The sequence below is a fragment of the Triturus cristatus genome, chromosome 3_2 (assembly GCF_964204655.1).
Source record: "Triturus cristatus chromosome 3_2, aTriCri1.1, whole genome shotgun sequence".
Classification (NCBI taxonomy): Eukaryota; Metazoa; Chordata; class Amphibia; order Caudata; family Salamandridae; genus Triturus; species Triturus cristatus.
Genome location: NC_140584.1, coordinates 345,369,843 through 345,390,705, shown reverse-complemented (window position 1 = coordinate 345,390,705; position 20,863 = coordinate 345,369,843). Strand labels below are relative to the sequence as shown.

Sequence of the window (20,863 nt, the reverse complement as noted above, 5' to 3'; positions counted from 1 at the left end):
CCCGTCCCTTGCAAAGTTGCATTTGAGGAGGAAAATGTACTGTAGTGCTCAGTCACTTTTTTAGTTCTAGTGGTATGCATATTTTCTTCCTAAAATCAAAGGGCCATGGCTAATATACTTACTTATAAGGTCTTTCAGCCAGCTCTGGCTATCCATTAGTCTGTTATGTGATTAACATTTTTGTTCTACCCACTACTGTAGACAACATGGGTCAGCCCACTTCAGTCATTGGCTAACTTCTCCGTGAGTGATGGCATTCTACTCTTTCACAAAGAGCATATCCACACATAGTCGTTTTCTTCAGTATCTCAGACTGCTGTGGCAATGTGTGATTTCTGAGACCAAAAATATTTCTGCTTTTAGCCAATTTATTTATTTCTTTCTTTAATAATGATGAGGGACCATCAGTTTCTCCAAGAATAAAGGTTTGCAAAATAAAATAAGTCTCAAAGTCAATGCTAGACTTATTGGGGGGGGGGGGGGGGGGGGGGTCTGTCTGTCTGTGACTTGGTAGGAGAAAAGACAGACAGCTGATATATGGCAAAGCATTTTATAGAGCAACCTATTGGAGCGTAAAGGTTTCTCCAGTGACTTCTTCCTCTTGACTACTATCTGAAGTTATTTTCATCTTGCGAGGGGTACTATGAAATGGAAAAGTTGGGATCTGATTTAAGAAGAGAAGCTTGAGGCTGTTCCTGTGAGTGCTGTGTGGAAAGTGAACGATTAGTTGTTGTAACTCATAGTACCAATAACTGAGATCGCGTATTTTCAGTATTGTCTTTAGCACCTTATTCCCAGATGTTCCAGATTTTATGATTTGCACCAAAAAAAATTTATTTGTTCCAGCAACTGCAAAGTTGTGAAATAATTTCTTGAAATACACTTTAATGTCTGTGGGGATTTATCATTATGTTCTCTGTCTTGAAATTTGAATGTAGACCCATGATCTGGTACTCGTATGATGCAAATGAACTAGTTCAAATCAAGATTATGATGGTAACATCTGAAAAAAAAAACTGGGAATACGTTGCTAAAAACAATATTGAAAATTTGAGACAGTCTTGGGAAAGTGGGTTCCCACAAAACACGTGTTAGCTGCAGTGCTTAATTTGTAAAATATAAAGTGCAGGTGCTCAAATGTTTGTCGGAGGCCACACCTACTTTCTCTGGTCCCATCCACTTCTTCCACCGGCTCCACCCACTAACTATATTAGCGCCACCCACATCGTCAACTGGCACTGCCAAAAGTCAGATGTAGTATATACCCGATCTGAATTTCTGCAAGGGACCTTCCTCATAGTAAGGTTTTGATAGGAGGTTCCCCTGCCCTGTGAACATTTTAAAAAAAAGATTAAATCAAAAGTGCATTTAAAGTACAATTTTGGAATACATTAGCTAAAATCACTAATGCATTGAAAAGGGACAATTTCAGTGCTGTATGTGCTGATTTGGGGAAAGGACAAAACTGGGGTAGGGTATGCCATTTTGAAGAGTCTATGAGTACAAAGGTACACCTTTTACATAGCTTATGTGGCAAAATAAAGCAAAATGTTGTGAAAACACTCTAAACAGATAAACTGAATAAAATCATGCAATACACTTGAATGAGTCAGTCACAGTCACTTCCAGTGGCCGAAGGGGTATGGGTTTATTTAGTATATGTCTACCTCTAACTCTGATTGTCTTTACTTTAGTTTCTCTCTAGTCTACCTATCCCTCCCTCAACACCCTGTCTTTCTATATATCTTTCCTTTTCTCCTCACCCATCTCTTGCTCTGTCATCTCTCTCTTGGTATGTGACCTCACGGCTCACCCCTCTTTACCTCTGTCTCTCTCTCTGCTCTCTCTGCTTCCTACCCTTGCCTCCCTACTGGCATCTTCTAAGTTATTCTTCACCTCACCTCACCTCCCTCTTGCTACCATGCTTCTGCGGCGGTTAGTAATAATGAAGTTAAGAAAGTACAGGCATACATAAACTTCATTAAGCAAAAGTATTTCCTTAGTAGAGACAGATACTGCTGCTCTGCCAACCTCCGCCATAAATAAAAGCAAACTATTCTTGTGAAAAATAAATACCCACGAGTCACTGAAGAAAGGCAGTGGCATGAAAAGTCAACGGGGCAGCCTGTGTAATCAAGTGCTCAGGTGACAGCCGGCGCGCGATATAGATTGCTTTGAAGTTCAAATTAAATTAATGGAGGACACTGAGAGGGTGATGGCTGACCTACTCCTGTCAGTTTTTTGCACATCATCTCTTGAATACATATTACATCATGGTACTACTACCACGCCGTGATGTGACCTGCTGCAACCGGCATCACGCTGCCTACCACCACACTGCACATTATGCAATATTCCTACCCTTCGCAAAAGGTTACTTCGCTCAGGGCCGGCTTTAACACTGGTGGCGGCGTGGCGCCCTGTGCGACATTGTTGGCGCCCCCCCCCCCCCCCATGACCACCCCTCACACGCATTCCCTCAGTACCACCCTTTAACACTGCCGTTCAAGTCCCCATAACATAACCACTGTCTCTCAGATTGATTTAGTTTTATAGCGCCTCTCATACCAGTGTAAGGTGTCAGAGCACTTTGCATCATACACACATTGCATAGATACAATCCTACGTGTGTAAATCCGTATATAGGCAATGTTACATCAGACAGGACTACAAGGTATAGGAGTCACATGTCATCCATGATTGTCATTGTAAGCGATATAGTTTAAGAGTTCTGAGTCTAGAAAAGCGCAAATTCAGAATTTAAAAAATAACAGCATTGTTAGGGGTTCTCTCTAATAAGAATTGATTTCTACCCAAATGAACCTTTTTGTAAGATTCGGATATTGAAAGATTGGGCAAAAAAAACATATAGCTCTAATATATAACTTGCAGTTTGCATGCAGCTCTTTGATGACAGTTAATAGCTTGATGTTCTATGATAGGATTTTAACTTACAAACTGCAAGTAACAAAAGGATCTCTCGGACAGAAGCAGTAACACACTGACCTACTTTACATTATATGCACTTTTTGATCTGCATGGTAAACGTTTATATTAACCATCTGTATTACCTTACAAGCAGTCACAACTTCCCCTAGACAAAACTCCTGTCTCTCGCCAGGAAGACGATTAATCATCAGAGTTATCTTGACATTTTAATTTATGCCTGAATATTACTGGAGGTCAGGAAGGAACTCGGCAGCAGCAGGTGCTTTTAAAACAAGAATATACATTGCAAAGCTTCTCATTCTTTCCTCGGATTGTCGGAGAATAGAGAGTTTGATCGTGTCAACTCACTTCCAAGTTCCACCCAAGTGCTGGGGGTTAACCCGGCCTCTGCTTACCTTTGGGACTACTAGCTGATTGTGATATTATGGATGATGTACAGCTGGATCAATATGATGATTTGATAACACGATCAATAAAAGGAATTAATCTAAATCATAAGGCAACATAAAATTATTTTGCACAAAACCAGAAAGAAAGAGATTACTGACATTGCTGGAGATAAAAACTGAAATTCAGCCTGTCAAATACATCTTTTTGACAGGTATAAACCTCTGTTTTAAATATATCAATAAGACACACCTATGTAGGCCTTATAACCAAAAAGGCAGGCCTTACAGTGACTAGCACCCAAAAGCTATTTTCACTTTGACACACATAGCTATCCTATGTATAAATGCAGAATATCGATTTAAAATATTAATACTGTTTCTCCGGAAGGGGCCAGCTAAAAAATAATTAAATCTGATGTTTAATAAATATTTCAGTCAACGTGAGTTGTTGTGAGTTGCCCTTTACCTGACTAAACTGTCAGAATGCTAATTAACATAAGCCTCTGCCAGCTTCCAGACATTGAATTGTTGTGAATAGGTGTGAAATGCCGCCCAGGAGCAAGCAATAGGCTGACCTGAATGGTCAGTGAGCATTCCTCTGAACTTCAAACAAAATGCTAGGTGGGGGGTGTGGGCATTCTTTTCGGCACTACAGTATCAAATCCTGCTTGGCATATCTGTTTGGTTTACATATAACACTTGGGGCATTCTTTTAAAAAAGGGAGAACATTGTATGCCAAGACAATCCTTGTAGATTCACTGAATGGTTGTTGAAGAACTCTACTTTTGCCCCACCAGACTTCTGTCTCTAGGTTTACTGTGTGTAGATTGGCTGCATCAAACTGGATTTTAGTATTCGGTTTAGGACACTAGGATTACCATAGTATATTCCCCACACACACCCCTAGCCATCTGAGCCTAAGTTTAGTGTGACCGAAGACTTTAATCCTCTTCATCTTGAAAATGCAAAAAGTGGGTACTGTTGGCCATGCAAACCTTTACCCCGTTAGTTAGGACATCCCCTGGAGTCATTCCCATCCTCTAGCAAATTGCTAGGTACACATGTAGCACCTCCAGGAACCAACTTCAGAGCACCTCCTGGAGCTGTAGAAAATCGGAACAGGATTGGACCTGCTGTATGTGACCTGAGAGGAACCCTGCAGGACTGGACCTGCTCCCACTTGTACTCAGTACAAAGAATAGATCTCCAAGGGTCATACAGCTGATCTCCTGTTCAGGTTACTGGGATACAATGAGCTACTAGAGGCCCTTTCCTGGAAGTACCAAGCTGACCAGTTGCAACTGGACTCTGCTGTTGGCCTCTGCCTCATGCCCTATGAATCTTAGTTTTTCCCATGAGGTCCTGGGGGACTTTAGAATTGTACTCCTGTGGTAGATTTGAATTAGAAGCACTATGTCAGCAGATGAAATCTTTTATCAGAACGAACCTGGTTGGTGTATTCGACCTGTGTTTCATTTCAGAGTCAAATTGCGTGTAGGCCCCAGTCAACCATGACCGTTGGCTATCATTGGAAATTTGTGCTTTTTGGCCCGATTTCTATTTGGGACTGTTAAAAGTTCATATCTCCAGTTCCCTTTTTTAGTTTTTTGTATATTTGGTGTCATTTTGTTTATTAAAATGTACTCTATTTTTTGGTCTCTCCTAGGCAGCGCATGCGTTGTCTCTTCAAGCCATGCTGTATCTAGTTTGTGGGCTTAAAGCCCACTCATCGCTTTTAATTTGTTGCTTTGCTTGTCCTTCGCAAAGGGTTGCTTCTCTGTCCTCACTTTTGGTTAAATGTTCTCCACCTTTTTGTGTGTCAAGCATGCCCCCATTACTTGTAAATGCAAAAGGAATAAAATAATGGGAGGACCTTGCTTGGCAGTTCGGGCTGAACTGTTCCCATGAGTCACAGGGTCAAGACTGATTTGCATATGGCTAGGTTTAAACTGGGGTGGCATGGTGAGCAATAGAACAATGGATTTAACCCAGATCTTTTGACTGGGGGTGAATGTTTGATCTGCATTCCATCCATCATCTGTGTGTCTTTTGCTTTCTTTCCCTAAGTGCGCGGGGTATGCACAGACATGGGTCCGGGGCTCACTGTGCCACTGGATTCAAGCTTAACTGGCTGATGAGGGGTGATGCCCGGAAACCGGTCAAAGGAGGCTTGTTTCTGGTCCAGGGAAGACCTGGTTTGGCAGTTCAGGCTGGACTGTTCCCATGAGGCACAGGGTCAAGACTGCTTTGCATATGGCTGGGTCTAAACTGGGGTGGCAGGGTGAGCAAAAGAACGATGGATTTAAACCAGATCTCTTGATTAGCGGTGAATGTTTGATTTTGCTCTGCATTCCATCCATCTGTCTTTTTTTGCCTATTACTTGTATGCTTGCCCTTTTGTGCATGCAGATTTGTTTAAGCTCATTATTTATTTTATTTCGTTTCTGCTGGTGTTTTCAAAATGTTGGATATTTCCTCTGCGCGTTCACGCGACGAAAGTTCAGCAATGATTGTCGTAGTGCTAATAAACTTATGGATCTCCTTTCCATGTTTTGTTTCCAAACGGATTTTTTTTGGGTTGCACTATTGTTTTTTTTCTTTTTCTTCTGATCGGCAGGTCTCTGCGTTGTTTTTTTTTTTTCTTTGTAGGCACAGGTAGAGCTGATGCAGAGACTCCAACCAAGTTCCCCAGTTCCAAAGTTGGCAGCTCTGGATGTTACGCCACATCTGTTCTCCGAATCAATCAGCAATTTTTCGATCACAATCTGTGAAGCTGCCTTCACCTATGTGAAATCTAATGCAACAAATTGCCCACCCCCATTAAATTGCGTTAATATGTTTCACAATGTAGTAGGTTGTTGAAGGACGAAATTTGAAGACTCCGTTATTAGCACAAACTATTGCAGTGAGATGTGATTGAGCAGCAGAGGTGGCTCCTCCACGTGGGAAGGAGCGTCACCTCACTGCTTTCTCGCAGTGCGAGAAGCAGAAACATTAAATTGTATAAATACCATTTTATGTTTCTGCTTCTCGCACTGCGAGAAAGCAGAAGAAGGGTTTGGTTGGGGGAGGGTGGTCGGGTCGGGGAGGAGTGGATAGCCCAATGTTATGGGTGCTGACTGTTTGATTGGCCCCAGGGCCGCCCAAACCAGTCATGAGCGCACTCCTGTTTTCTCCATGTAGGCTGCATGTAGCCTGCATGGAGAAAATGGTCCTCCCCATAGACGCCTGTACGGATTGCATCCTAGCCAATCACAACGCTGCCATTGCAGCGTTGTGATTGGCTTAGAGGAGGAGAGGGAGGCTGCCGCCTTCTGCTTTCTCTGAGCAGAGAGAGAGCAGGAGACGCGATGTGGGACCGTAGGCGAAGGTAAGTTTTTTTTAAATTTATTTATTTATTTATTTATTTTATTTTTATTTTTTAAACATTTTTATGAAATTAACCCCCTCCCCTCTCAACCCACCGCCCCCCACCAGCGAGTCATGCCGGTGGTGACTTGAACAGTATGTCCGTGACGTTTGGCTGTAAGCGGTGTTCTGGGTGATATGGGTGTGAAGTATACCCAGGTGAAGGGGACAAACTTTCATTGCATGCTATGAACATTAATATAGCGCTTACCATGCTTTGCGAGGCACTGAAGCACTTTGCGGCTGGGCAGCGTTTTACTCTGCGTTGTCTGATATTATTCCTCATTTTCCCTTGCAAACGGGGGCTTTGTTTTGTTGTGGCCAATGGTAATACTAAGTTGTGCTGTTTCCATGCCTTGGAACACTGGATGTTACCCCCTGCCAGTTTCAGAATTAATGTCTTTCTTTTCGGGAGTGTTGTAAGAATTCTTAGAAAACATGCTTTTATTTTTATTTTTGTACATCAACAAAGAGATGAACAAGCATTTACAATGCAACGGTCTCGGCATTGGTAAAGTTAGAGCTATTGGCATTGCTCATGACAATGCCGTTTCTTTAAATGTTTTAAAAACAAAAACATAAACAAAAATAATGTCATGAGCAATGCCAATAGCTCTAACTTTACCAATGCCGAGACCATTGCATTGTAAATGCTTGTTTCTCCTTTCTTCTCTGCATGGGGACTTCTCAGACAAACAGAGAAGCAGCCCTAAAAGCTCCAGTCAGTCCGCTCCCAACCTCACAACGTTCCCAGTTGCCAAATCCTGAACAGTTTTTGCTAATCAGGGATGCCATATTCTTAGCAGGGTGCACTTGTTGATCACCCGAGGTGAAAATATAGCAAGGTGTCTGCTTTCAGGGCTTGTTTGCTGCATTTCCACAGCCTGCTGAAGGTATTTCAAGTACCCAGAGCAGGGCACCCTATTCCTCGGCTAGTTTCCAAGCCAAAGACGTGTATTTTTATCTCCTAGGTTTCACCAATCCCAGGGTCCAGCCCAGGGCTGGGGCATCTCAAGGGGTGTCAGTGGCCCCCAAAGCATCGCTTAACCTAGTGTCTCGAGGTGTCCATCACAAGGGGTTTTAGCTCGCCCCAGGCACGTGAGACCCGGACATTGGCAAGCGCATAGCAGGCCCATTCCAGCGCCCGGCGTGCCGCCATGTTCTTTTCTAGCCGCAGAGCCAGACGGGCACATTTCAGCGGCGGTCTTCGCATACTAGCCCGGAACGGAGCAAAAATAAAAGGCGACAGATGCTGCGAGGGCACGCAGGTGAAGATGCAGCCGCCTGCATCTTATTATGAAAAATATGGCGTGCTCCGGCAGGAACGCACAGCAGCTGGTGCCAATTAAAATGGCTTCTCGGGACGATTTCTTAACGAAGACACGTTTCTGTTCTTGTGCCCGGTTTACAAGCAGCAGTGGGGCAGAAAAAAAGCGGAGATTGCAGGGGTAAATGTCACATACCTGACGTGTGTCTAAATAGGCCAGAGTCTAGGCAGCGATGACCTGCCTGCTCACCTCTTATCCTAAGGAGAAACGACGCAGTAGCAGGTAAAAGCGCATAAAGAACTGCGTGGTTAAAAGGAGGAGCGTGGAGCACGACAAGATGGGAAGAAACAAGTGCATGGGTCCGTATCTATTTTTAGACAACGAATGCTGCCTTACCAGAGCAGCAGCCAACAGCAGGGGGAGAGGACGCCAGGAACACCACCGCCTTTCTCCGAGGTGAAGCAGAAATGCCTCGGAGAAACGCAGTGGCGTTTTCGGATTCGGGGGCGTGTTTTTCTTTTTCTCTACTCTTGCCATTGGCTGGAGGAGATAATTAGAAAAGTAACGAAAAAACACGCCCCCGAATCCGAAAAGAACGGGGCCTGTTCGGAGTGACAAAGCCTCTTCTCCAATGGCTGGCCAGCATTCAAGAGGCCAGCCAATGGAGAAGAGGGGCGGGTTCAAGCCCCTCTTCTCCAAAACATTAAATCTCCGACTTCCGGTTCTGCCTTCGGCAGACCGGACGCTCCTCGACCTAAAAAGGATAGTAAAACCAGCGAGGTAGGAATCCAATGCAAAAAAAGTGAAGTTTAGAACTGATGGGAAGTTTGTGGTGCTGGGATAGCCTGGTGGGTTTAGTGCCACTGCCGAGAGCCTGCAGGCGATTTCTCCACCCCCCATGTAATCTGCTTGAAAACGATTCGGATCTTTCAGGACAAGTTCAGTTGTTCAACCTGCCAGGGCCAGTAAAATGAGTTTTGGGTGACACATCATCCCTTACTAAAGTCAACCAAATACGCTTCCTGACAGACATTAATAGTAGTTGTTTTGAGGAACATTGTGCAGAGGATCAGTGACAACCCAGTTAAACGGGTAACTAGCTACTGAATCGGAAGCTAACATAGTGCTCATATTACCACATTGTGAGATCTGGGGCAAATCACTGATCTGCCCCATTAGTTGGTTTGATGTGTCTGCCAGGAAGTGGAAGCGCTTACGAGCTCTATCATTTGCTTCATTATAGCTTCTAAGTTGATTTGAAGTCTATACCAATAATAGTCCTAACTCAGCTGGTTAGCATCAAGCTTCTATTTGTTCATAATACAGGGGTGAGTGGTAGGGTGGGGTGATGGTAACTTACCACAAAAGTGAGGCCTATTGGTTATGTCAATGCTTGTTCTAATTAGTTTTGGTATATAATTGTATTTTTATGAACCATCACTGTCATTTTTTTTTTTTTTTTGGTGGGCACGCTGGATGTATTTGTGGTGCAAGGATAGATGCACGTGGTTATCGGGTGTGTGTTTTTGTTTGGTGCGTGGAGTCTTCCCTCTCCCTTGGTTCGACCAGTAACTTAGGCAAGCCAGTAGAGACTAAACAAGTTATACGCTTTCACCTGGTGGGACAGATACTTGTAACCTCACGTCTACCTGTGTTTGCTGCACCAACTGGTAGCCTGCTTCATAAGGAAGAACTCTCAGCATTTCTATTTTTGCTATTTCCACCCACAGAGCCGCTTACTCAATTAAGCCTTCAAATCACTGCTGTGCAGTTTCTAATGTGCGAACTGTTCTTTCATCAGCCGAGAGCTGACAAGCAGATGCCCCTTTTCTTTCATCAGAAGAACATGGATGCTTCCTAGAGACCGGACCGAGATTATTCAGTGCACGGTATGCCTCACCCAACGTTTCCTTTTTGTGATAATTTGTTAAAGGGGGTGGGGGCGAGAAACTAAGATTCTGTGATATATTTTAATATGGTCTATTGTAGAAACTGCCAAGAATTGGTATCTCAGTGTACACTTTGTGTAGGATATGGGTTCTAAGCCCACCCACTATTGTCGGCATGCTTTTCGAATTGTGGTGTTTAACCAAAGAGACAGACTCCAGCTCTAGGAGCTACATTATGAGGCACCAGAAGTGAAAAATAAGCGTTATTTCTCACTGCTGTGATCTAATTGGAGTAAATAACAGCATTGTGAAAAGCATGTTTAGCATGGTAGATGGGTGAGCTTGGGGAATTGTAGAACAGCATGTGTGATAAACAGGTGAAATATAGTACTACTCTTCTAGAAGGTCTTTCAGGTGCAAGACGAAATTGATTCATTTTAATACCAAATGTCTTGGATGGTCCTTGGAATTGTGGCTCTCCAGTAGGGATTTATTTCCCCACTGTGTTTCTAAAGGAAAAATGAGGTCCATATTCTCAAAGCTATTTGAGTGATCAATTAAAAAGAAAAAGCGGTGTGTATGAGTAAAAAGCCTTTTTTAGTGCCAAACAACTTGGCCAGCTCAGGTAATTTTTGATTTTGCACGCATGAAAGGATTTACTTACCCTCATTTTCTCCTCAGAGTGTGAAATGGCTGTTCTAGAGCGAAATGCTCTGAAAGTGAAAATTATTTTCTGACTCCTTCAGAAGGATGGAAACCTTCCGATAAAGGTTGCGAAGGCAACACCCCTGAAATTGGTGAGGGTTGAAGTGGAAGGGACTTCCCCGTTGGTGAAAAAAATATATTTCCCTTTGGAGAGAAGGCTAGTGCACCTCTCTAGTACCGCATATGTTATTATCTGAAAATATTTATTTTTGTATTTTTCACATGAGCAGGCGAAACTCATTTGAGTTTTCAAGAAGCACTCCAAAAATCGGCAACTGTACAACTTCTGGACGTCTTTGTGCAATCCCAAAAATCGTAAATCTGTATCAATGCGTTGTTGGTGCATTTTCCGTCCCGATGTTGGGGACAACCGATTTTTTTTATTTTTTTTTATTGCACTTTTGTAGTGCTGAATGCTGATTGTTTGTGAAGGAGCCTCACACAAATCAATTATTAGGCGTAACCTGGCAAGGTTAAAATACTCTCAAAAACATCAAAATGGAGGAAACGTGTTTTTTTTTGTTAGAAATAAAAATGTAAACTTTAGCCGTTAGTTTATAGTAACTTTTTTTCTGTGGCGATTGAAAGAGCCATAACTTGATGTGTTTTTGGCTGTTTTTTAAATGCAGGTGAACAACACAATTGTTTACCGGAAATGAAACTCCAGCTCCGTAGTTGTGACTAGTTTTATCTTGTGCCAGATGGCTGCTCTTTTCATGTCCAGACTGGACTACTGCAACGCCCTGTTTTTGAGCACCGACAATTTTCAGGTCAGAAGGCTCCAATCCTTGCAGAACGCCGCAGTTCGGGTTATCCTTAACTTACCCAGGGGCTGCTCCACCTCCGTGGGAAGGTACTCCCTCCACTGGCTCCCGGTTCAACAAAGAATCGAGTTCAAAGCACTCTGTTTGGTGCATCGGGCTCGTTTTGGCGGGGGCGCGAATGATGGGACTGACAGGTTGATACCCTACACTCCGCCCCGCGCTCTGCGATCGGCTAATCTTGGACTTCTGTGTATTTCCAGATTCAATCTTGCCAGATGGGGTGGGCGATCCTTCGCCATCTGTGCAGCCAGATTATGGAACCAACTGCCTGTCGAGTTGCGACTCCAACCTAGCTATGCCCTCTTCAGAAAATTGCTCAAGCGTCACCTATTCCAGGTCCAGCTGTAATTTATTCTCCTGCAAGTCACACACACCACAGCGCCAAGACACCATATGGTATTCGAGCGCTTTATAAGCCTTTTTTATACTTATACTTATAACAATGAAGTTGCTTAAACACCCTAGAATGTTTTCAGCAGGAACTTGTAGACAACCCTAATTCTTTCTAATTCATTTGTTGGCTGATTAAAATCTGTGGAGGTTTTTTTTTTTTTTTTTTTTTTTTTTAAGGGTTGCCATAGGCATTCTGCACCGCCATGTAAGTCGGACCAGTTTATTGGCATAGCTACAGTTCTAAAGCTTCTCAAAACTGCTGTAGTTATCCGACGGAAAACTTAGACATATAGCTGGCAAATTGATGTGCCACTTATAGAATATGTTAATTGCACCTCTCAATACCCAGAACAAAAGAGGATAGCATCATAGCCATGGCAGAGCAACACCGCCCCAGCTGCACATAATTTTCCTCAGATATACGTTCCAGATTGTACAAACACATGTTTCTATACTGACCCCACACTGTGCTGAAACACTTACTGCTGTCAGTGCTTTGACGCGCCCGTGTTTTTTTTCTTTGTATTATTTTAAACTGAACTTAGATGTACTTAAAGAACGTGGTTATACTTATATCAAACATGACAATATCAGGCAAAACTATGAACGTTCCTTGTCTATCGCGTCAGAGGGTTTCCCTTGCCAAGCTTTATGCTGCTGAATACGAGACGAGTTAGTATCTTCTGAATAAGGCAGTAAATCTAAGATGTGGAATACTCGGCAAGACCTACCAGGTCATGTATCACCGGACCTGGCCCGATACTCCAATCCGCAGAGGTGCCTGTGGAGCACGCCACTTTAGAGGCGTGCTGAGATCATAGATCCACAGAGCTGAGTGGGGTAACTTACGCCCGTTCCTCCCTCCATCATCAGTGCCCCTGCCCCCTCTAACCCCAACCCATAGCCCACCAGCCCACCAGCCCACACCCCAATCTCTTCAGTGTCATTGATATAGTTTTGAACCGCACTGGAAAGGAGAATGCTTTGCTTTTGTCCTGAACTCCTCCCTATGCAGCCATTTTAGCTGTTTGCATATCTATGCCTCTGAGGTTCCTTTATTTCTTAAAGCAGTGCAAGGCTTGTGCCTGGTTAAAATGACTTTAATATGGGGACAGCTGAATAGATGCATGTAGTTTTAGGGTTGAAACTCTAGACCCCCCTTAGGGGCTCTGGGAGTCCCAAGTAAACCAAAACTCCAGAATCTTGTTTTTCTGATTGTTTTGTATGACCATTAGGAGAACAAATTAACACTCGCTAGAAACCAGCTGGAGGCACTTGGAAACGTTCCTGCTTGCTGATATCACTCTTGATACTGCCAGTGTTGCAGGATTCCTCCCTCCCCTGCACTTTCAGAGCAAACCCACTGTATTTCAGTTTTCATTTCCGCCAGTTTGACTTCTAGAGCTAAGGTAGGAGCCAATAAAGAGTATATGTGGATGAGCTGTGTAAGCACTGTGGGCTTTGGCAGTATGTGGACAGTGCCACTGGGATAGGCCTACCTGTTCCGGGTCTTAGATACACAACAAATGATTTGTATGCTGTGTGCAGGATGTGCATGTCATGTGTAGGGAGTAGGGTAGATTTCGAGGTGTTTGTGTTTAGTTTTAGGAGATTTGTTGGGTATTTGGGATCTAGTACGGTTTGCTCCTTACACCTTATGCAAAGTTAGAATAAAGTATAGCAAAAAGCTAAATGAAAAGTTGTTTCTTTTGCTAGTGTCAAACCATTTACATATCTACTTTGTATCCCTGAATGTGTACGCGCAGTGTATTATGCCAAAGCATAGGACGAATCTCCATTCCTATTACCATGGAGGAAGAATGGAAATTAGGATGATGGGTTGTGGGATTCCTGGTGACCCCTTGATTATGTGCTATAGTAACCACCTAAACCCAATTTAGAGCAACAGTTAGTCGGTATGGTTTTTATGTTGTATTGTAGCACTCCACCACAGTTTGAACATTTTCTGTGGTAGTCATTTTGTAGGTCTCGCCTGACCCAGCGCATGCGCTGGTCTGGCGAGACATTTAGTAGGTGGGTTTAGAAAGTGCTACCCACCTTTTTGTGCTGGCGACAAGCTTACAGTGCACGATGGCTTGCATGCACACAGCTGCTCCCCGCATTCCCCCTTCCCTTCTCGCCCAGCCATCTCCTGCGCCAGCCTTCAGCACCATACCCCTCCCCCGCTGCTGCGCGCGCATCAGTAGCGTGCGTCATTGCGATCGTGATCACTTTCGCTTTTAGAGTGATCGCGATCGCGATGAGGGATTGTCAGTGTGTAAGGGGTACTTCAGAGTGCCCGCCCCACTCTTCTCCGTGGTCTGTCTACTGCTATAACCCTGCCTCCTTCAATCCCCTCTGTTTCCCCTTCTCCTGCCCGCGAGCTGCTCTACACCCGCCCAGTCCATCTTCTCGCGCCTCTTCCTGTCCATGTGCTGCTTTGCTATCCTCATAGCCCCGCCCTTCTTCCTCATTCCCAGTGCTGATCTAGAAACACTTTAATACCGCCTCTTCCGCCCTTCTCCATCCTCACGTCTTTGTGACCCCAGCTTCGCCCCCACCCTTTCACTCTCGTGCCCGCACGTGCTCTGTTCACACACTGGTGGCAGCTTTGCATGATCTCAGCTGACAGGTGCCTTCTTCCCACCACAACATAAGCTGATTATGAAGGGAACTAGGCGCATTAGAAATCTGTCTGTTTCATCTCTTTTCTTTTGAATCCGCCCGCTCATGCTGGACCCCTCCGTGTTACTGAAGTTCACCTAAGTAAATAAATATTTTTTGGTGCATGTAAATTCGATTTTTCAGCCTCTACCACGCAGTGTCCTTCATTGTTAGGAATATATGGGCTCCTACAGCGTTACTACTGGGCTGCGCAACTGGTAGCTGTCAACCACTGGATGTATCACCCCCCTGACGACCCAGCGTACGTTCTTGACCGCTATCAAACTGATCGGTCCGGATATCTGGGGGCTCTATACACTGCCGATAGGAAAAAGAGGGGGAGGTTCTTCGGACCTACTCAAAATACACTAGAGATCTGGCACTTAGTCAATTCCTGGTTGGGGTGGGCTGGAGTCCTCTCGCGGGCCACACCGTTGTTCTCCCAGAAGCTCGGCATGCTGTGCTATCAGCCTGGGTTCGATAAGTGGGACCTTATTGGGATTTCGGCGGTGAAAGACCTGGTTCAGAAGGGTGCACGACTTACTTTCGAGGACCTCCGGAGGCGCTACCATATGGCGCAAGGAGAAGTGCATAGATATTTGCAGATAAGACATGTGCTGAAGGAGGCGTTCCCGTCTTTTAGAGAGATACCAGAAACGTCGCCACTAGAGGACCGTCTATTAGATGGGCCTCTTAATTCAAAGGCAATTTCCCTAACTTACAAAAAGTTGAGCAATAACTTACCAGACACATTTCCGAAGCTTAGGGAGCGGTGGCAGGATGACTTGGGTCCCATAGATGATGAGGACTGGCAAACGGCTCTCATGTCCCCTCGAGAATCGGCCATCACACAAAGATTCAGGCTGATTCAGCTTCGGATATTGCACCGATCATACATCACAGGGAAAGTTCTGGCGAGAATAGGAGCTAGACCTGATGACTTGTGTATGAAGGGGTGTGGACAACAGGCCACCTTTTATCATACTCTGTGGAGTTGCCCAAGGATACGTGCACTTTGGGAAGGGGCTTCAGAGCACATGCAAACCTCCCTGGGGAAAGACATAGTACTGAAACCACAACTGGGACTGTTGAACATATTGGAGGCAACTGACCTCACGGAAACTGAACAGCACTTCACAACACTGAGGTATACGTTGGTGAAGCGAGAACTGGCCAGAGGCTGGGGGGGGAGTAAACCCACCACTCGTCACCGTGTGGACTAACGAAATGGATAGATGCATGCTACCAGAGACCGAGATTTTTAAGGCTCGGGGGTGCCCCAAGAAATGGGATAAGAAGTGCATATCGAGGGAATCTCTGTGTATCGCCTACTGTCGAAATGGAGATGAATAAGCAAGTAGGATGTGAGGGGAGGGTATAATATGCATTGAGAACTAATGGCTGCTTCCTTACCATGCTGAACATCTTGAATATGTCGTCCAATCATATATGTATGGCTGTGATCGAAACTAATATACAAATTGTTTTAAAAAAAAAAAAAAAAGGAATATATGGGCTCCTAAGTGTCTTTGTACGGCAAGAGCCTCCTGTCTCTAGGAGCTATGGGGCTGCGAGTGCATATATTTCGTTTTATGTTATTCTCAGTACGTAATGGTGCCAGCGCAGAGATAGACAGCACAGTGTTGATGCTATGGCAATTAAGCTGCTTCACTTTATATTTGGCACTGAAATAAAAATGTGTATTCAACAAGACTAAAGTAAGCCATTTTATCAGGGAAAATGCATATTGCCGATTTACTGAGTGCTAGCTCAGCCTAGTGTTTGAGGTGTTTTCATGTTGCCCCCACATAAACTCAATGACTGCAGGACCACTTGGGCTCCAAAACCTTGCCTCCTACCCCATTATTCTCCCTATGAATTCTAGGTCAATGAAGTTCTCTGGCTTTACACGTGCTCACAACTAATTAGTGATTTACTTCTAAACTAGCACAAAAAACAAGCTGAATTCATACTAATTTCCCGTGAATGCTCACTAATTTTGGGGTAACACCATATATCAACTCTGTTATATCAATAAGCAAAATTCCTACGGGGGCAGAGCGAGGGTCATGTTTCTGCCCAGTGTCACTGGGGAAGCTGCAGTCAGTGCCGTGCTTGCTCTGGCGATAACATCAGTCTGGGTGATAAAGAAGCCATCTTTCCCTTAATTGAAGGCGCACTCGGCCTTTGCAGCGTTCCTGACCTTCAATGCCTAGGATTGTTCGGTCACCCAGTGTGCCAGCCATTGCTGGAGTAAACATTTATTTTTCTTGCTAATCTTAAAATGTTATCTGCAGCTTCAGAGACTCTGTCACTGGGGTTCTCTGGAGAACATTCCTTTCCAGAACAAGCATTGGCATAGGCAATAGGTCGTGCTTTTGGGACCTTATAAGTGCAGCACAATATCCTTAGTGCAACAACACCAACTGTTGCATGGCTAAACACTTAAAAGGTCCCAAAAGCGAGACCTATTGGCTATGCCAATGCTTGTTTAAATTGACTGTGTACTACATATTAGTTATTGATTTTGTATGTGCACGCACTATATTCCACTTGGAAGGTTTTCACTCTTTACTTGATTCTGTCTCTTTATAGAAACATTTCCATGGATGTTTAGTCTGAAGATTGTCTTTTTCATCGAACACGTTGTTTGCCGTGAACGTTTGTGACGACAGATATGGAAACAGATTCAGTAAGTATGAGGAAAAAAAGCCTGAGCATTTAATTATCACTCAAATTGTCATGGTCATTGTTGATAGATATCTATTGCCACTATATTCACACTTTTTATGTGGGTATTTTTGAATGTCCTTTATGAAGCCGGGTAAATAGTGTTCACAACTGTTTATGATCTTCTAAATGTAATGACATTTGGTCAAAAATGACTTCAGTATTTTTGAGACTCCTACTTGTTTGCATACTGTCATTAGCATCTTTGTATACTCGTGCTCTCACTTGTGACACCAACATCTAAATAAGTAAAGCTGAAGAAAGAAAACCTTAATACTAAACCAATGAGGCCTCCTAATGCCAGATAGAAAGTAAAGGAGGCGCTAAAAAAAAATTGCAGTCCAAGTTACCATGGGTTGTACGGACTCCACCTAGGTCGACATCCACCATGGAAAAGGTTTTTAAATTAATACTTACGGTCCCAGTCCTAAAGTGATGGTACAGAACCCAACATGTGGCTCTGGAAGAGCTTCAACCTGCAAACCATTCGTACAGATAAATACCTGGTTTTGTACTTTGGAGGTTCAAGCCACTGTTGAATTATCATTGAACTTAATACTGTTGCTTAGCCTTTTCAGAAGTAATTATCTTTGTATCTGCGTTAGCAACAAAAAGCAGAACTTGTTTGGAAAGGTGGAATTTGGAATACGTTTTGCCGACTCGACTTTTTAATTGAAATACAATTTGTAAATTTAATATGGTCCAGCGGCGGCTCGTCAGCTAAGGCGGAGGAGCGCCGCCTCACTGCTCTTTGATCAGTGGAAAAAGGAAAAATACAATGATAACACTATTATTGTTTTATTTTTTCATTGTCAGGCAGGTTTACGGGTGGGGCTGTCATCACAGCCAGCAGGGGAGGAGTGGTTGGGGCACTTAAGTGCACCACTGTTTGGCTTGGTTGTCTTGGGCTGGCCAAACAGTCATGCTCACTGTGCATGTTCTCCTGCCAGTCTATAGAACAGGCTCGGAGTCCCCATCTGAGCGCCGAACCATGGCGCTCAGACCAATCATTACGCAGCTGACAAGGTGACAACAGCATTGTGATTGGCTTAGGGGAGCCTGAGTGTGCTTCTGGCAGGTACAGAAGAGGACTGATGCAAGACGGCGGCCGGCAATAGGTAAGTTTTAATTTATTTTTCTATTCGCTGCCCCACGTGTACTGCTTGATGGCAGCCACCACTGATATGGTCCAACAGCTTATTGGAGAGTTTGTAATGTCCAAACAATTTTGGTAGAAGCAAAAATGGCTACAGACTGCTTTATGAAGCATCCACTCTATATAGATGTTTGGAATATTTAGTTTATCTTTTTGGGAAAGGTTATTGCTCCTTCACCTATAGCAGTCCCTAAATAAAAAGGTAAAATCTTTAGTCAAATATAGTTTTAATGGAAAGTGCCATTGCTTAAAGCAGTCTAAAATAAAAATGTATTGAATCCACATGTCTTACCCTCCAAGGGTACCTCCTTGAACATTTTCTATTAAGTGGTCTTGGTTAGACTTTGTCAGTGCTGCGTAGTCACCAGATGATGACATGGACACTATATAAAACAATCTTACCCTCCAAGGGTACCTCCTTGAACATTTTCTATTAAGTGGTCTTGGTTAGACTTTGTCAGTGCTGCGTAGTCACCAGATGATGACATGGACACTATATAAAACAATCTAATGTGAGTTTAAAAGACTCTTCTTAGTGCCAGTGTCTTTGTTTAAATTGTGCTATAAGGGAAATGTATGTTTTGAACATTGATAATTGGAATATGGTAAGCACCAAGCCTGTACATGCCTTTGCCATGCTCCTACCTGCCTGCCCCTTGCAGCCACATTATATTCTATGTACAGCCTTTACTCCTGCAGCCATTTTGTCCAGCCTTGATATGCTGTCTACACGCCACCCTCAATCCTGCAGCTCCTCAGGAGAACATTGTTTCAAGGAATGTGTAGAAAAGGCTTCTTCAGCTATTGCAAGGGCAGAATGTTTGGCTTGCGGTTGTCCATTCTCCAGTGTCTAATGGATCGATTGATCTCGTTTTAGAAATGGTGATGATTGTTTAGGCTGCATTTTCATAAAAATATTGAGATTGGGTAGATTTTCCAGCTATCCTTTTTTCTAGTGGGAATCTAAATCACCAGTGATGGTATTGGAGATAAGACGTTGTTTGCAATTAGCAATCCCTGGAAAGTGAATTGAAGGGTGTATTCAGTGCAAGGTGCAGGCTCGGGGGACCGAAGGCAGATTTCCACAGTAGTTTAAAGAACACATGAAGTGATCTTTGTGCAAGGTTAGACATAAAACAAAAATATATCTCAAGGTGAGATAAATTGATGAGAGGCAGAGCCACAACTCTTTATACCAAAAGGAAAGCTTCAGTGGCTTAAACATAATCCTCATTCCTCTTCAAAGATGAAAAGATCTGTTCTTCTTCCTCTGCCTGTTATGGAGCTCTTCATATAATGTAGTTTAGTGTTTTTGTGTGCAACCTTAAATATAATTTATGGACTCGCTGGTTCGTTAATTATTCTGTACTAAATATGCGCTTGTTTTTATTTACTTCTCTTCCAGACTCTTCCATTATGGCAGAACAAACCCCACGGGGCAGCACGCAGTGTCGTTAGAAGGATTGGGTCACGTCTTCCCTTAAAACCTTGTTCCAGAGCATCTTTTGAGGTAAATACTAAGTGTACGTTTGATGTGCGTGTTTGTAAAACACTTATTAGGATGCATTGGTGTCAATTTGTTAACAATTAGAGGTGCAACTATATTAGTGGATAGCTGATGTTTTGACTGATCTTAACGTAAATGTTTGTGATGCATTTCTAACTTTCTTTTGAGAAAGACTAAGCACATGTGTTTTGTCCTTGGTGCTCCACTCATCCCAATAGGTCATTAAGAGAACCTCGAGGAGAAAGAATATCAGCATTCAAATCAATATTCTGTCTATTAAAGCATTGCATAGCTCAAGATAATACGAGTGCAGTGTTCACATTAGGAATGATAAAGTCCCATTCTCCCCTTTTCAATATCGTATGCAGGCTCACAGCCTGCCCTCCTCGGAAGGGGATTCCATGGTTAAAGGTAAATTAATGTTTTAGGTGCTTTTAAGTCGTCAAAATAAGCTAGCGGATGAAATAAAATATATTTTCTAAACCCCCCATGTACTTTTAAGTCTCTACTCGCCATTCCTGTTTGTCATAGTGACGTTTTCCGGTGATTACATCTACTCTTTTGCTGAGCCTTTTATGTTGAGGACTTCTTGGTAACAGGCCAAGCCTTTTCCAGAATATTAATTTAAATTGTAGATCTTTTCAGGATGTTTCTCTTTTCCCTGTTGGTTTACTTCAATCGGATGTTTTCACTAAAACAATCTCTGCCTTTAATGGATTTAACTGATTCACTCGCCTCTGCTGGCCAGTAATGCGAATGATAGTGTTTTATTCAAGCCTGTGGCACAATTTTCCATTGAAATCTTTTTTTACTTCAAGATCGATGGAGTTTGATTCACCTCTAATGAGTAATATTATTAAATGGGGATGGTTTATTGTTTTTCTTACCTCCCGTCTATGTCCCTCTACCTTCCATTTTATCCTAATTGTATTTTTTATAAAGTTTGAACTTCGTAGGTGGTGTCTACTGAACTGTTAAAC

General features: G+C 43.3%; 1 protein-coding gene across 4 annotated transcripts in view; it reads left to right on the top strand.

Annotated features, from left to right (window-relative positions):
- The window catches only part of MTFR1L (mitochondrial fission regulator 1 like), a 131,942-nt gene that overhangs the window by 43,640 nt on the left and 67,439 nt on the right, over positions 1-20,863 (top strand). For 2 of the 4 annotated variants that reach the window (XM_085647840.1, XM_085647841.1), the window contains exons 2-4: positions 9,746-9,904; positions 17,086-17,182; positions 19,782-19,886. In XM_085647840.1, the coding sequence (XP_085503966.1) occupies positions 17,168-17,182; positions 19,782-19,886 (120 nt within the window). In that variant the 5' untranslated portion in view covers positions 9,746-9,904; positions 17,086-17,167. The remainder of the gene's footprint in view (positions 1-9,745; positions 9,905-17,085; positions 17,183-19,781; positions 19,887-20,863) is intronic. The other 2 variants (XM_085647843.1, XM_085647844.1) reach the window with 2 other exon arrangements.